Source organism: Dryobates pubescens, chromosome 17, assembly GCF_014839835.1.
Source record: "Dryobates pubescens isolate bDryPub1 chromosome 17, bDryPub1.pri, whole genome shotgun sequence".
Lineage (NCBI taxonomy): Eukaryota > Metazoa > Chordata > Aves > Piciformes > Picidae > Dryobates > Dryobates pubescens.
The window spans coordinates 23,418,153-23,434,301 of NC_071628.1; the positions used below are offsets into that span (position 1 = coordinate 23,418,153).

At 53.5% G+C, this 16,149-nt stretch overlaps 1 protein-coding gene across 1 annotated transcript in view; it reads right to left on the bottom strand.

Annotated features, from left to right (window-relative positions):
• NEO1 (neogenin 1) overlaps nucleotides 1-16,149 on the bottom strand; it is a 326,802-nt gene that overhangs the window by 228,766 nt on the left and 81,887 nt on the right. The window contains exon 2 of the mRNA XM_054168810.1: nucleotides 3,971-4,288. Within this exon, the coding sequence (XP_054024785.1) occupies nucleotides 3,971-4,288 (318 nt within the window). The remainder of the gene's footprint in view (nucleotides 1-3,970; nucleotides 4,289-16,149) is intronic.

The following is a 16,149-nucleotide window of genomic DNA, read 5'->3' on the forward strand; positions in this document are numbered from 1 at the left end:
TTGCCCTTGTGCCCTGCTGGCCACACCACTGCTGATCCAGGCCAGGATGCTGGTGGCCTTCTTGGCCATCTGGCCACACTGCTGCCTCATGTTCAGCTGGCTGCTGACCAATGCCCAGAGGTCCTCTTCCACTGGGAAGCTTTTCAGCCACTTTGCCCCAGGCCTGGAGCATTCATGTGGTTGATGTGACCCAAGTGCAAGACCCAGCACTTGGCCTTGCTGAACCTCATCCCAGTGGCCTTGGCACAGGGAGCCACTCATGGATGTGACAGGACACAGCATGTTTTGGCTACATTTTCTTTCCCTGGCCTCCATTACTCCCCAGAATTTGTCCTTTTCAGGCAGTGAAGTTATTTAATGAGCCAGAAGCAGTTCAAGCAGCCAGGCCATGCTTCAGACTATTCTCTCTTAAAGAGCTGAGGTGCATCCCACTACAACATTCATATGCACCATAAGAATTCAACACACCACTGCTCAATTAAGAAGGGAATTAGCTGCCTCCCACTGTTATCTTGAGGCCAAGGGCAGACCTTACCTTGCTAACCATCCCCACATTTCCTGCAGCCTAAAAGCTTCCAATTAGAAGAGAGAGGCAGGAAAGAAATACTAAAAGCCACTGAGAAAAGTGAGGGATCCAAATGAGGTCAACACAAGCAACAGAGTGCAAGCAGAATTTAAACAGTCCAGCTCTAATTCCAAAGCCTTCAGCAACCTCAGCAACCCTCTGCCCCACCTAAACAGCTCAGCTCTGCACAGATCCCCAGCTCTTGGCCCTTCACGGGGTTAAGCAGCAGGTTTTCAAACACCAACACTTGCCAGATCTCTTGGAGCAGCAAAGCAATTTGTGCACAGCACAACCAGGGAATGCTCTTGGGCAGGTTTCACAGAATGGTAGGGGCTGAGAGGGACCTCTGGAGACCACATCCAAGCCCTCTGCCAAAGCAGGATCACCTCAGCAGCTCACATAGAACATGTCCAGGTGGGGCTTGAAAGTCCCCAGAGAAGGAGACTCCACAACCTCTCTGGGCAGCCTGCTCCTGGGCTCCAGCACCCTCAAACCAAAGAAGTTTCTCCTCATGTTGAGGAGGAACTTCCCAGATTCCAGTCTGTGTCCATTGCCCCTTCTCCTATCACTGGGCACCACTGCAAAGAGCCTGGCCCCTTCTTGACACCCAGCCCTCAGCTATTGATGGACATTGATCAGATCCTCTCTCTGCCTTCTCTTCTCCAGACTAAACACCCCCAGGTCTCTCAGCCTCTCCTCATCAGACAATGTTCCTATCCCCTCCTCCTCCTCCTAACCTCCAGTGGACTCTGTCTAGTACACCCCTGTCCCTCTTCAACTGCAAAGCCCAGAACTGGACACAATCCTCCAGATGTGGTCTCACAAGGGCAGAGTATAAGGAGAGGAGAACCTCCCTCCACCTGCTGGCCACACTCTTAATGCCCCCCAGGGTCCCATTGGCTTTCTTGGCCACCAGGGCACATTGCTGTCCCATGGAGAACTTACTGCCCAGCAGGCCTCCAAGGTCCTTCTCCATGGAGCTGCTTTCCAGCAGGCCACCCCTAACCTGGGCAGGTCAGGGGCTTGTTCCAGGTGCAAGACTCTGCACTTGCCCTTGTGGAACCTCAGTAGGTTCCCCTTTGCCTGGCTAACTGAAGGTTTGCTAACTGAACACAATGGCCTGAGGCCACACAGAGCATTGCTCTAGATTCAAACAGAGCACTTACAGATTTTATGGCATGGAATGGATCAATAACTGGGGATCCATGGGAAGGGTTCAATAGTTGGGGCTGTTCAGCCTGGAGAAGAAAAGGCTCCAGGGAGACCTTAGAGCAGCCTTCCAGTACCTGAAGGGGCTACAAGAAAGCTGGGGAGGGACTTTTAACAAGGACAGGATAGGGTGATGGCTTTGAGCTGGAAGAGAAGAGATTGAGACTGGAGATTAGGAAGAAATTCTTTCCACTGAGGGTGGGGAGACTCTGGCACAGGCTGCCCAGGGAGGCTGTGGCTGCCTCCTCCCTGGAGGTGTTGAAGGCCAGGCTGGATGAGGCCTTGAGCAGCCTGGGCTGGTGGGAGGTGTACCCTGCCCAGGGCAGGAGGCTTGGAACTGGATGATTTTCAAGGTCCCTTCCAACCTAAAGCATTCTATGAATCACCCTCATCATGCTAGCCAGCATGCTACCACCATGCTAGCCAGCATGGGACCAAGACACAGCTCTGTGAGAGAGCTCTGGCATGGGTTGGGGTTAAGCTGCATGTGTTCAGCTGTCTGGCAAAGGCACCAGAACTGCACCAGGTTGGCTGTTGTTAATACCAGAAGGCTCTTTAAGATTTGAGCATTAGAAAACCTCCTCCTCCAGTGAGCCAGGAACACCGAAGGGGAAATTTTGGAGCCGCTTTGTACTGCCTTCATTTTTAACCCCACTAACCTCTGCTGACGATCACATGGAGCAGAATGACAACAGAAGGAAGGAGCTGAGTGATCTCATGTGGAAAGCAGCAGAATTAATCAGTGCAAGGAGGTGGTAATTGCCTGAGCTAAGTGTGTGAAAACTGCTTTTATTGTCCTCCTTGCAGACAAACTCAGAAGCCTGTTTCTCCCTGGGAGACTCTGAAAGTCAACCCTTCGAGGTATAAAGCCCCAAGAATTTGTTGTTTGGGTGGCTGTGGGTTTTCTTATTCCTGCCATTTCTGGTGTTTCACAACAGTGCTAGCAGCTAACTTAATGGAAACACCATCAGAATAGAAATGACAGCAAGCAGCAGCTCTGGGAGATGCTGCAGCACCAGTCTAGAAGAATTCATTACCTCCAGACATTTACTAAGCAAAGCTAAGGGGGAGGGGGGGGAAGCAAAACACAAAGCAACTGTTTGCAAAAGGCTGGCAAACATCATTAGAGAAACACAAGGAAATTGCTTCACAGGCTTTGCTCCTACTCACACTGCCTTAGTTTACCTTTTGTTTTTCTCCCCTGGTTGGTTTTTGAAGCCTCACTTGAAGCACTTCTAAGTCCCTGCCAGCTGCACTGTTTACAAGACACACAGCCTGACACTCCCAAGCCCTGGGATCTGAAAGACCTTCTGGAAACACTCTCCCCACTCAGATGCTTTGTTTTGATGTGCAAACTTCACTTCCTCGCCCCCTCAATAAAAGCCATTCCCAAGCCATGTCTAAAGGTTACTCAAAACACCAAAGGTGAGGCTGTGACTTGGGTTTTGTTAAGGGCTTTGAGTAAGCTTTAGGCACTTGGTTGGTTGGTGCTTTGCAAACACCTAGGGCAGGTTACACAGGATCTCATGCAGACCAGGCTTGAAAGACTCACAGAATCAGCCAGGTTGGAAAAGACCTCCAAGACCATCAAGTCCAACTGATCACCCAACCCCATCTAATCAACCAGACCATGGCACTAAGTGCCTCATCCAGGCTTTGCTTAAAGCCCTCCCGGGACGCTGACCCCAACACCCCCCTGGGCAGCACATTTCAGGGGCCAGTCTCCATGTCTGTGAAGAACTTCTTTCAGAGATCAAGCCTAAACTTCCCCTTGCACAGCTTGAGACCGTGTCCTCTTGTTCTGCTGCTGGTTGCCTGCCTGGGAGAAGAGACCAATCCCCAGCTGGCTACAACCTCCCTTCAGGTAGAGAGCAATGAAGTCTCCCCTGAGCCTCCTCTTCTGCAGGCTAAGCAAGCCCAGCTCCCTCAGCCTCTCCTCACAGGGCTGTGCTCCAGACCCCTCCCCAGCTTTGCTGCCCTTCTCTGGACTCCAAAGAAGGTTGACTCCACAACCACTCTTGGCAGCCTGCTCCAGGTGCCTGCCATCCTCAAAGCAAAGAGGTTTCTCCTCACATCGAGGTGGAACCTCGTTCAGTCCAGCTTGTCTCCTTCCTTGGGAGAACTGCTTTCCTCCATCTGCAAGGGCAAAGCGTCCATCGAACATCATCTCACCGTTTGCCGCAGGCCAAGGCTTACCTGCTACTGTGAGCTTGGCTGTGCGGCTGACGATGGTGCCCAGGTTGTCGACAGTTGCCACGCACTGGTAATGTCCCTCATCAGGTTTGTTGTGCTTGGAATGCACCACGCTGCTGATGAACAAAGAGCCATCGGGCAGCAGCTGGCGGCGGTCATCCGACACCAAGTTGAGGAAGGTCCCATCCTTCTTCCACTCAACCCTGGGGGCAGGCTCGCAGTAAGCGGAGCAATTCAGCACCACAGAAGCCCCGCGAACCGACAGAATGTCCGTCGGCTCCACCAGGAAATAAAAAGGAGTGAAGGTCCTCACGAGGGGTCCTGGAAAAGAAAAAGCACATCAGAAGCGCCGGGTGAGCCCTCTGCGGTTTTAAAACCCGAAAAGCAACCTCATTTGGGGGGGTCAGCTGGCGACTAACTCCCCAGGAGCCGGCAATGGTCCCTGGCAGCCCAGCAGGCAGCTGAGCGCTGAGCTGCAGCCAGGGCAGGGAGAGCAGCAGCACAGGGAGGGGATTCTGCCCCTCTGCTCTGCTCAGAGCCCACCTGCAGCACTGCCTCCAGTTCTGAGGCCCCCAGCACAAGAAGGTCATGGAGCTGCTGGAGAGGATCCAGAAGAGGCCATGAAGACGATCAGAGGGCTGGAGATCCTCCCCTGTAGGGACAGGCTGGGAGAGTTGGGGCCGCTCAACCTGGAGAAGACTCCAGGGAGACCTTAGAGCAGCCTCCAAGACCCTGAAAGGGGCTCCAGGAGAGCTGGGGAGGGACTTTTGACAAGGGCTGGGAGTGCCCAGGATGAGGGGCAACAGATTTGGGTTGGGAGAGGGGAAATTGAGATTGGAGATGAGGAAGACATTCTTTCCAGTGAGGCTGGGGAGACACTGGCACAGGTTGCTCAGGGAGGCTGTGGCTGCCTCCTCCCTTCAGGTGTTCAAAGCCAGGCTGGATGAGGCCTTGAGCAGCCTGTGCTGGTGGGAGGTGTCCCTGCCCATGGCAGAGGGGGTTGGAACTGGGTGATCTTTATGGTCCCTTCCAACCTAAACCATTCTATGAATCTCTCAAAGCAGTGCAAGGTGTCCAAGAGCTGCCACCCCTCACAGTGCCTCCTCCCTGAGCACATGAGCAACAGGCTGGTCTGCAGGACAGCCCTTCCTGCTCTGACCACTGAGACCAAAGAGGTTTCCATCCCCTGAACACATTTGAATGCTCAGGTGAATCCCTTGCAGACAGAAGCCTAGCTCGCCAGAACTCCTGCAGACTGCCACAGGAGCTGCAGCCTCACAGTGTGAGCCTCGTGGGGCTGACCAAGGCAGGCTGAGGAGAGAGCTCACTCTGCAGCTGCCTAAAAGGGGGCTGCAGTGAGGGGAGTGTCACTCTGTTCTCCCGAGCAGCAAGTGACAGGATGAGAGCAAATGGCCTCAAGCTGTGCCAAAGGAGGTTTAGTTTGGACATGAGGAACAATTACTCTCCAAAAGGCTTGTCAAGCCCTGGAACAGGCTGCTCAGGGCGGTGGTGGAGGCCCCATCCCTAGAGGGATTTAAAAGCTGTGGTGCTGAGGGGCATGGTTCAGCAGAGGACTTGTTTGGGTAATGGTTTGACTCAAGCCTAAAAGTCATTTCCAAGCTAAACAATTCCATGATTTCCAAGAGGAATAGGAACTGTCAAGGCCCTTTCCTTGGCCTTCTGTGGCAGGGCTGCCACACCACCCCAGTGTGCTGATTTGCTTTGTGTAACCAAAGATCAAGGAGCATTAAAATAACTCAGCCCTCAAGAGAGTCTCTGGTTCTGAGCTCAGCACATCTTCCAAGTGCCACAAGACATCTTTTTTCCCCATGCCATTCCAGCTGAGGACAAACATGATTACTTCTCCATTTTAAGTATTCCCCAAAGAGCTCTCTAATTAAAATCTCCTTTGCATTAAGAAGGGAATTTTAATTACTCTCTTTCTGGTGGATTTGGTCAAGCAGAAAGATTGTGTGTCAGTATTCACTTGGACTTGGCTTAACTTAATCATCCATAGAGAAAACCAAACCAAATCAAACCAGAAAAACTCTTCCAGGGAAGAGGAGTTTCCCCAACTAGCAGAAGGTTGGGTTGAGAGAGAAAGAGGTCTTGGGCTTAAAAGTTTCCCTGAGAACTAACATCTTCATCACCTACATTCTGGCAGCCTCCACTTGGGGCCTAGGAGTGGGACACAGGTAAGAAGCATCACAACAAAATCAAAGTGTCCAAGGCCTACAAGTAAGCTGGGGAAGGACTTTATACAAGGGCTTGCAGTGACAGGACCAGAGGGAATGGATTGAAACTGGAAGGGTGCAGATGTGGACTGAGATTAGGAAGAAATTCTTTCCACTGAGGGTGGGGAGACTCTGGCACAGGCTGCCCAGGAAGGCTGTGGCTGCCTCCTGCCTGAAGGGGTTGAAGGCCAGGCTGGATGAGGCCTTGAGCAGCCTGGGCTGGCAGGAGGTATCACAGTATCACCAAGGTTGGAAGAGACCTCAAAGATCATCGAGCCCAAGCTGTCACCCAACACCTCCTGACAACTAAACCATAGCTCCAAGGGCCACATCCAAGCCCCTCTTGAACACCTCCAGGGATGGGGACTCCACCACCTCCCTGGGCAGCACAGCCCAAGGGCGAACAACTCTCTCCGTGCAGAACTTTCTCCTCACCTCCAGCCTAAACTTCCCCTGGCACAGCTTGAGACTCTGTCCCCTTGTTCTGGTGCTGGTTGCTAGAGAGAAGAGACCAACCCCTTCCTGGCTACAACCACCTTTCAGGTAGTTGCAGAGAGCAATGAGGTCACCCCTGAGCCTCCTCTTCTCCAGGCTAAGCAACCCCAGCTCCCTCAGCCTCTCCTGCCAGGGCTGTGCTCAAGGCCTCTCCCCAGCCTTGTGGCAAGGTGTCCCTGCCCATGGCAGGGGATCAGAACTGGATGATACTCAAGGTCCCTTCCAACCTAGACCATTCTGACTCTATGACACACTGCTGGCTGAATGCCAGCAAACCCAAAGAGCACACACTGTAAGGGTTTGGATTCAAATCACTTCAGCCCAGAGCTGCCAGGCCTTCTCCCAGCTTCACACAAAGCAACCTGCAGAAGGGAACACTTCAAAAATGGCAGCTGAGGACAGCTACACTGCCAGCCCAAGCAGCTCTGCTGCAAGGCCCTAGACACAACAGATGCAAGCCCAGAACCCCAGCATGGTGGGGGCTGGAAGAGACCTCTGAGGATCACCCAGTCCAACCCCACCCCCTGCTAGAGCAGGGCACCCACAGCAGCCTGCCCAGCATCACAATGGCCAGGGGGGGTTGGAATCTCTCCAGAGGAGGAGACTCCACAACCTCTGGGCAGCCTGCTCCAGGGCTCCAGCAACCCTCACACCCAAAGAAGTTTCTCCTCCTGCTCAGATGGAACCTCCTAGGTTCAAGTCTATTCACATTACCTCTGGTCCTTTCCCTGGGCACCACTGACAAGAGTCTGATCCCAGCCTCTTGCTCCCCACCCTTTAGCTCTTGCTGAGCAATGATCAGATCCCCTCTGGGGCTGCTCTTCTCCAGGCTTAATAGCCCTAACTCTCCCAGCCTGACCCCACCACAGGGGAGGTTCTCCAGCCTTCTGGTCATCATTGTGGCCTCCTCTGGACCCTCTCCAGCAGCTCCATGACCTTCTAGTGCTGGGGGCCTCAGAACTGGAGGCAGTGCTGCAGGTGGGCTCTGAGCAGAGCAGAGGGGCAGAATCCCCTCCCTGTGCTGCTGCTCTCCCTGCTCTGGCTGCAGCTCAGCACTCAGCTGCCTGCTGGGCTGCCAGGGACCATTGCTGGCTCCTGGGGAGTTTGGCACCAAGTGACAGCCCCAAGGCCTCCTCCCCCAGGCTGCTCTCGAGACTCTCTTTGCCCAGCCTGGATTTGTGCTCAGGATTGCCCTGACTCATTGGACCTTGCACTTGGCAAGGTGAGCAATGAAATGCTGAAGGATGATGAGACCACCCTGAAGAGGGACACCCACTTCAGATCCAGATTTGTTCCATGAAGTCTCAGAGTATTTCTGAAGGTTGCTTTTAGAAGCAGCACAAATATGAAGGAGACCTTTGCCTGCCTGTCCTGCATGCAGTTAGCCTCTTCCCTTCCTTGGTTGGGGGTTTTGTTGTTTTAAATCTGATGCACCTTCTAAAACAGCCTTAATTAACCACATGATATGATTCCCTCTATCTCTGAATTGCACAGAAAGCCTCTGGTCTCCAAAGAGCCTTCAGCCTGCCCCTGGAGAGGAGCTCCAGCCTTCCTGCACAATGCCTATTGTCTTTGCTGCTCAAAATGCACAGGAGCTTGGAGATAAGGCAGAGGAGCAGAGCCAGAGGAACAACAGATAAATGATGCTTCTCTAGGTTATGTCATTCAAGTTGTCTTCTACCTTCAACAATTCAAAGAGGGAATAAGGGGGGGAAAGTACAGGAAGAGAGAAGTTTCCCCCAGTGACAGGAAGAGTCTCACAATGGAGACCTCGTATGGTGGTATCCAAATCCTTCAGACTGTCTTTCTGAGGACAGAAAAAGAGCTCCAACCTCCCCAGAATACACAAAAAGCCCCAAACAAAGAGAAAAGCCAAGCAAAAGCATGAACACAAGTTGCAACGTTTCCAGGTACAGCTGAGTTCCTGGCTTGCCTAACCACACCTAGCACAGATCTGCTTTGGTTGGCAAAGACCTCCAAGCTTTGAGTCCAACCATCAACTTACCACCACCATGGCCACTACACCATGTCCCCAGGTGCCATGGCCACATGGCTCTTCAACACCTCCAGGGACAATGTTGTTAAATAGAATAGAATAGAATAAACCAGGTTGGAAGAGACCTTCAAGCTCATGGTGTCCAACCTATCATCCAACACCACCTAACCAACTAACCCATGGCACCAAGCATCCTGTCAAGCCTCGCCCTGAACAACCCCCATGATGGTGACCCCACCACCTCCCTGGGCAGCACATTCCAATGGGCAATCACTCTCTCTGTGTAGAACTTCCTCCTCACCTCCAGCCTAAACCTCCCCTGGCACAGCCTGAGACTGTGTCCTCTCGTTCTGGTACTGGTTTGCCTGGGAGAAGAGAGCAACCTCTGCCTGTCTACAACCTCCCTTCAGGTAGCTGTAGAGAGCAATAAGGTCACCCCTGAGTCTCCTCCTCTCCAGGCTAAGCAACCCCAGCTCCCTCAGTCTCTCCTGCCAGGGCTGTGCTCCAAACCCCTCACCAACTTTGTTGCCCTTCTCTGGACTCGTTCCAGCAAGTCAACCTCCTTCCTAAACTGAGGGGCCCAGAACTGGACACAGTACTCGAGGTGCAGCCTAAGCAGTGCAGTGTACAGGGGCAGAATGACCTCCCTGCTCCTGCTGGCCACACTGTTCCTGATGCAGGCCAGGATGCCATTGGCCCTCTTGGCTGCCTGGGCACACTGCAGGCTCATGTTCAGCCTACCATCAACCAGCACCCCCAGGTCCCTCTCCGCCTGGCTGCTCTCAGCCACTCTGTCCCCAGCCTGTAGCACTGCCTGGGGTTGCTGTGGCCAAAGTGCAGCCCCTGGCACTTGGATGTGTTCAATCTCCTGCCCTTGGCCTCTGCCCATTTGTGCAGCCTGTCCAGGTCCCTCTGCAGAGCCTCTCTACCCTCCAGCAGATCAACTCCTGCCCCCAGCTTGGTGTCAGCTGCAAATTTACTGCTGATGGACTCAATGCCCTCATCCAGATCATCAGCGAAGATGTTAAAGAGCACAGGGCCCAGCACTGCTCCCTGGGGCACACCACTGGTGCCTGGCTGCCAGCTGGCTGTGGCACCATTCACCACCACTCTCTGGGCTCAGCCTCCAGCCAGTTCCTCACCCATCGCAGTGTGCTCCCCTCCACAGCCTCCTTGGGCACCCTGCTCTAGGGCTCCAGCACTCTCACACCAAAGAAGTTTTCTCCTCATGGTGAGGTGGATCCTCCTGGGTTCTAGCTTGTACTCACTGTTCCTTGTAGTACCACTGGGCACCATCAAAAAGAGCCTGGTACCTTCCTCCTGACACTCACCCCTCAGACACTGATCAGATCCCTCTCAGCCTTCTCCTCTCCAGACTAAACAGCCCCAGGGCTCTCAGCCTTTCTTCACAGCAGAGATGTTCAAGTCCTGTAGCACCCTCACAGCTCTCTGGTGGACTTTCTCCAGCAGACCCCTGCCTCTCTTGGTGTCCACTGCTCCACCAAAACTACTTGGCAGCAATGTCTTCTTGACCATGACCATCAAGTCCTCTCAAAGCAGAGGACTTACATGACCAGAGCTGACATCACTTTTGGAAGACAAGAACCAAATGTAGAGCCCACCCAGGAAGAAAAATGTGAAGCACAAGGAGCATTTCAGAGCCACTTTTTCCAATCAGGATATGATCAATTAAGGCAACCAAACCCATCTTTCATCAAGAGTTCCTGACTTTGGAATCACAGAACTGGTGTGGTTGGAAAAGACCTTGAAGGTCACCAAGTCCAACCATTCTCTAACCCTGCCAAGGCTGGCGCTAAGCCATGGCCCTCAGCACCACATCTCTGAAACACCTCCAGGGATGGGGATTCCACCACCTCCCTGGGCAGCCTGTGCCAGTGCTTGAGAAGCCTTTCAGTGTAAGAGTTTCTTTTCATGTCCAACCTAAACCTCCCCTGGTGCAGCCTGAGGCCGATGTTGGTCTCTTCTCCCAGGCAGCCAGCACCAGAACAAGAGGACACAGTCTCAGGCTGTGCCAGGGGAGGTTTAGGCTGGAGGTTAGGAGGAAGTTCTACACAGAGAGAGTGATTGCCCATTGGAATGGGCTGCCCAGGGAGGTGGTGGAGTCACCATCACTGGAGGTGTTGAGGAGGAGACTTGATAGGGTGCTTGGTGCCGTGGGTTAGTTGATTAGGTGGTGTTGGATGATAGGTTGGATGCAATGATCTTGAAGGTCTCTTCCAACCTGGTCCATTCCATTCCATTCCATTCCATTCCATTCCATTCCATTCCATTCCATTCCATTCCTATTCTCTCTCATCCTATCACTTGTTAACAGAGAGAGAATAAAGTAGAGTAGAGTAGAGTAGACCAGACCAGGTTGGAAAAGACCTTCGAGATCATTGAGTCCAACCTACCACCCAATACCATCTGATCAACTAACCCATGGCACCAAGGGCCTCATCCAGTCTCCTCTTAATCACCTCCAGGGATGGTGACTCCACCACCTCCCTGGGCAGCCCACCTCCACCTCACTGCCACCTCCTTTCAAGGGAGTTGTAGAGAGCAGTGAGGTCTCCCCTCAACCTCCTCTTCTCCACTCAGGACTGGTGAGTACCCAAGCACAGAAGGATCCAGTCAGCAAGCTTTGCTGAAGAAAGATGATTCACTGCTAGGTGGTGAGGAAGCTGTGCCTCTCAGGGCAGGATGAGACCAATCCTTTTAAGTTAGGCTCCAAAGCAATTGAAGCCATTTTAAAGAACCCTCTTGGAAATGGCTGTTTGCAAGAGAAGCATTTGGCAAAGCCCTCATCAGGCCAGCAGGAGCTTCTCTGAAGCCCCTTTTTATGTCTTGCACAGAGTGATGAAAGATCCCAGAGCTCTCTTGCTGCAGGACTGAACTCTTAAAAGGCTTTTCACCAGAATTTAATTAACATTCCCAGTGGCCCTTGTAATCCCCACAGCAGCCTGCCATGCCCTCCCCAAGCCAGCTCACTCCAAAAGCTGTCAGCAAGCATTACCCAAAGGCCTTCTAATTGAACAGGTTACAGACACTGCTCTCCTGGAGCTGCCAGCAAGAGCTCCCAGGGAGCCTGCTTGGTGGCTTCACCCAGACCTTCAGTGCTGAGGAGCACCTCAGCCAGAGGGAAAAATTGCTACCTGCATTCCTCTCACAGAATGGGTTGGGGTGGAAGGGACCTCCAAAGGTCATCTGGTCCAAAGCCCTCTGCACCCAGCAGGAACATCCTCCACTAGATCAGGATGCTCAGAGCCTTGTCAAGCCTCGCCTTGAGTATCACCAGGGGCCACATCAACCTCCCTGGCCAACCTGTTGCAGTGCTCCAGCAGCCTCCTGGTGCAGAACTTGTTCCTCACATCCAATCTCAATCTGCTCCTCTCTCATTTCAAACCATTGCCCCTGGTCCTGTCCCCATCCTTCTTGTAGCCCCTTCAGGTACTGGAAGGCAGCTCTGAGGTCTCCCTGGAGCCTTTTCATCTCCAGGTTGAACACCCCCAGCTCCCTCAGCCCTGCCCTCATAACACGGGTGCTCCAACCCCTTGATCATTTTTGTAGCCTCCTCTGCACCTGCTCCAACATGTCCATGTCCTTCCTTGGGTTAGGAACTGGCTGGAGGCTGAGCCCAGAGAGTGGTGGTGAATGGTGTCACAGCCAGCTGGCAGCCAGGCACCAGTGGTGTGCCCCAGGGAGCAGTGCTGGGCCCCATCCTCTTTAACATCTTCATTGATAATCTGGATGAGGGGACAAGTCCCAAGTGCCAGGGGCTGCACTTTGGCCACAGCAACCCCAGGCAATGCTGCAGGCTGGGGTCAGAGTGGCTGACAGCAGCCAGGCAAAGAGGGAGCTGGGGGTGCTGATTGACAGCCACCTAAACATGAGCCAGCAGTGTGCCCAGGTGGCCAAGAGGGCCAATGGCAGCCTGGCCTGCATCAGGAAGAGTGTGGCCAGCAGGAGCAGGGAGGTCATTGTGCCCTGGGCTCAGCACTGCTTAGGCCACACCTTGAGTCCTGTGTCCAGCTCTGGGCTCCTCAGTTTCAGAAGGCCATTGAGAGACTTGAAGGTGTCCAGAGAAGGGCAAGGAGGCTGGGGAGGGGTCTGGAGCACAGCCCTGGCAGGAGAGGCTGAGGGAGCTGGGCTTGCTTAGCCTGCAGAAGAGGAGGCTCAGGGGAGACCTTCTTGCTCTCTGCAACTCCCTGAAAGGTGGTGGTAGCCAGGAGGGGGTTGGTCTCTTCTCCCAGGCACCCAGCACCAGAACAAGAGGACACAGTCTCAAGCTGTGCCAGGGGAGGTTTAGACTCGAGGTGAGGAGAAAGTTCTTCACCGAGCGAGTCGTTCGTCATTGGGATGTGCTGCCCAGGGAGGTGGTGGAGTCACCGTCCCTGGAGGTGTTCAAGAGGGGATTGGATGTGGCACTTGGTGCCATGGTCTAGGCATGAGGTCTGTGGAGACAGGGTGGACTCGATGATCCTCAAGGTCTGTTCCAACCTTGGTGATACTGTGAGACTGTGATTTCTATGCTGAGGGCACTGAAGCTCCAAAGAAGATGTAAAGTGTTAGCACAGGATCACAGGACGTTAGGGGTTGGAAGGCACCTCCAGAGATCATTGAGTCCAATCCCAGCAGGTTGCTAAGTTTAGTTTCCCCTTGACAAGGCTGCAAACATCCTGCACAACCCACTCAGTGCAGGGAGATTATAACAGCACAGCAGAGCAAATGTTTGGGCAAAGAAAAAGCTTCTGCTTCACCTTCTCTTAGAGGGAACAGAGAAGATAGAGCACAGGACAAAACCCAGTTGGAGTCACAGAATGGTAGGAGAGATTGGTAGGAAATGGTAGGTTGGAAAGATCAGAGAGTCCAAGCCCCCTGCCAGAGCAGGATCACCCAGGGCAGGGCACACAGGAACACATCCAGGTGAGTTTGGAATGTGTCCAGAGCAGGAGACTCCAAACCTCTCTGGGCAGCCTGCTCCAGGCTCCAGCACCCTCACAGGGACAAAGTTTTCCCTTCTGTTCCCATGGAGCCTCCTCTGCTCCAGCCTGCCCCCAGTGCCCCTTGTGCTGTGCTTGGCCACCCCTGAGCAGAGCCTGGCTCCTTCCTCCTGACACTGCCCTGCACAGCTTTATCCCAGCACTGAGGGCACCCCCAGGCTCCTCTGCTCCAAGCCCCAGCTCCCTCAGCCTGGCCTCACAGGGAGATGTTCCACTGCCTGCAGCAGCTCTGTGGCTCTGTGCTGGACTCTTTCAAGCAGCTCCCTAAGGTGCCCCTGGATGTGAGTGGCCCAGAACATGTCCAGGCAGGTTGTGGATGTCTCCAGACTCCACAGGCTCTCTGGGCAGCAGCAGCCACAACGACATCATCTGCCAACCCAAGATGTTCAGGACTTTGTTTCTCCCGAAGCACATCCAAAGTCCAGTTGCATCCATGGTCATTGGCAAGTTAACAGAATCACAGACTCAGAGAAGCTTAAACAAGTATCAGAGAGTCACAGAATGGTTTGGGTTAATGTTTGCTTCAGAAATCATCTGTACAGCTGTGCTGATGTATCTGGCTTTAGAGCTTAGAATCGTGGAATGGTTTGGGATACCTGAACTGGGCCTCCAAGAAAGCTGGGGAGGGACTTCTGACATGGGCTTGGAGTGACAGGATGAGGGCTAATGGCTTTGAGCTGGAAGAGGGGAGACTGTCAAGAACTTCTTCCTAATCTCCAGTCTCAGTGGAGGTGGTGAGACACTGGCAGAGGTTGCCCAGGGAGATTGTGGATGCCCCCTCCTGGAGGTGTTTGAGGCCAGGCTGGATGAGGCCTTGAGCAAGCTGGGCTGGTGGGAGGTGTCCCTGCCCATGGCAGGGGGGTTGGAACTGCTCCCTTCCAACCTAAACCCCTCTGTGGATGCAGGAATAAGTAATGCCAGCGATGAATCCAGCCTTCCCAGACTGAGCAGGCTCCCTCTCCCTCCAGATCTCCTCTGTCAGAGTGCTTTAGATTACGTACTGAAATAAAAAAGCTATTGACAAAGCAGAGCAGCTTGGCGTGGTGCCAGCACGGTTAAGCATTGTCAGGATGCTTTTGTCCTCCTCCTCAGCTGTCAGTCCCGTGGCACAGGTGTTCTTCTCACAGCACAGCCCAGGCAGACAATGCAGAGTGGATATTAACAGCCTGGGGTGGCACCAGCAAACCTGCACCCTCGGCTCCTTCTCCTCAACAAAGTGGTGCCCTTAGGGAACCTGCTCTTCCCAGCCCCTTGTGGTCAGCACCCATGTGAACATCAGCAGGCTGTCACAGTCACAAAGGCAGCAGCTTCCTGGGGAGCAGGAGCTCAGCTTGTTTGCTCCCAGGATTTTCAAGAGCCATCCAGACAGAAAGAGGAGGCTGTGAGGTAGCTGAAGTGTTGGTGCAGGCTGCTCTCCAATGCTGTCATGCTACCAGGCCAGGAGGGTCCTGACATCAACACCACCACAGTGACAGAATCACTGAATCAGTTTGGTGCAAAAGGTCTCCAAGATCATCAAGTCTAACCAGCAGCTCAACACTGCCACATTACCATTAAACCATGGCCCTCAGTCACCAGAGTTTAGGAAAGAAGCTGAGTTGCTGGAAGGTGTCCAGAGAAGGGCAAGGAGGGGTCTGGAGCACAGCCCTGGGAGGAGAGGCTGAGGGAGCTGGGCTTGCTTAGCCTGCAGAAGAGGAGGCTCAGGGGAGACCTTCTTGCTCTCTCCAACTGCCTGCAGGAAGGTTGGAGCCAGATGGGGGTTGGGCTCTTCTCCCAGGCAACCAGCCCCAGAACAAGAGGACACAGTCTCAAGCTGTGCCAGGGGAGGTTCAGGCTGGATGTTAGGAAGAAATTCTCCCCAGACAGAGAGATTGGCCCTTGGGATGTGCTGCCCAGGGAGGTGGTGGAGTCCCCATCCCTGGAGGTGTTTAGGCAGAGCCTGGCTGAGGCACTTGGTGCCATGGTTGAGTTAATCAGATGGTGCTGGGGGAGAGGTTGGACTGGATGATCTCCAAAGTCTTTTCCAACCTGGTTAGTTCTATATTGTTCTGCATGGCATGGGGTCTCCACAACCGCCCTGGGCAGCCTGTTCCAGGGCTTGACAACCATTTGGGGAGAATGATTGTTCCTTATATCCAGCCTCAGCCTCCTCTGGTGCAACCTGAGGCAAGCATTTGAAAGTCACCCCAAACACAACCTAGAGGCAGGAAAGGAAGAAGCAACCACCACCATGAACACCATATTCCTTCCCTTGAAGGATGCTGGGTGTTGACAACTCACCATAACGACTCCCTGGCAGGATGAAACCCCCAACCTCCAGCCCCCATGGGACAGGGAAAGGTGTGCAAAGCACCAGGAAAAGCAGAAGAACCCTAAAGGTGTCTCTTACAACTTCAGCTGCATCAGTGTTCTTTCTCTTTTGGTTCTTTTTGAAGCCACAGAATGGTTTGGGTT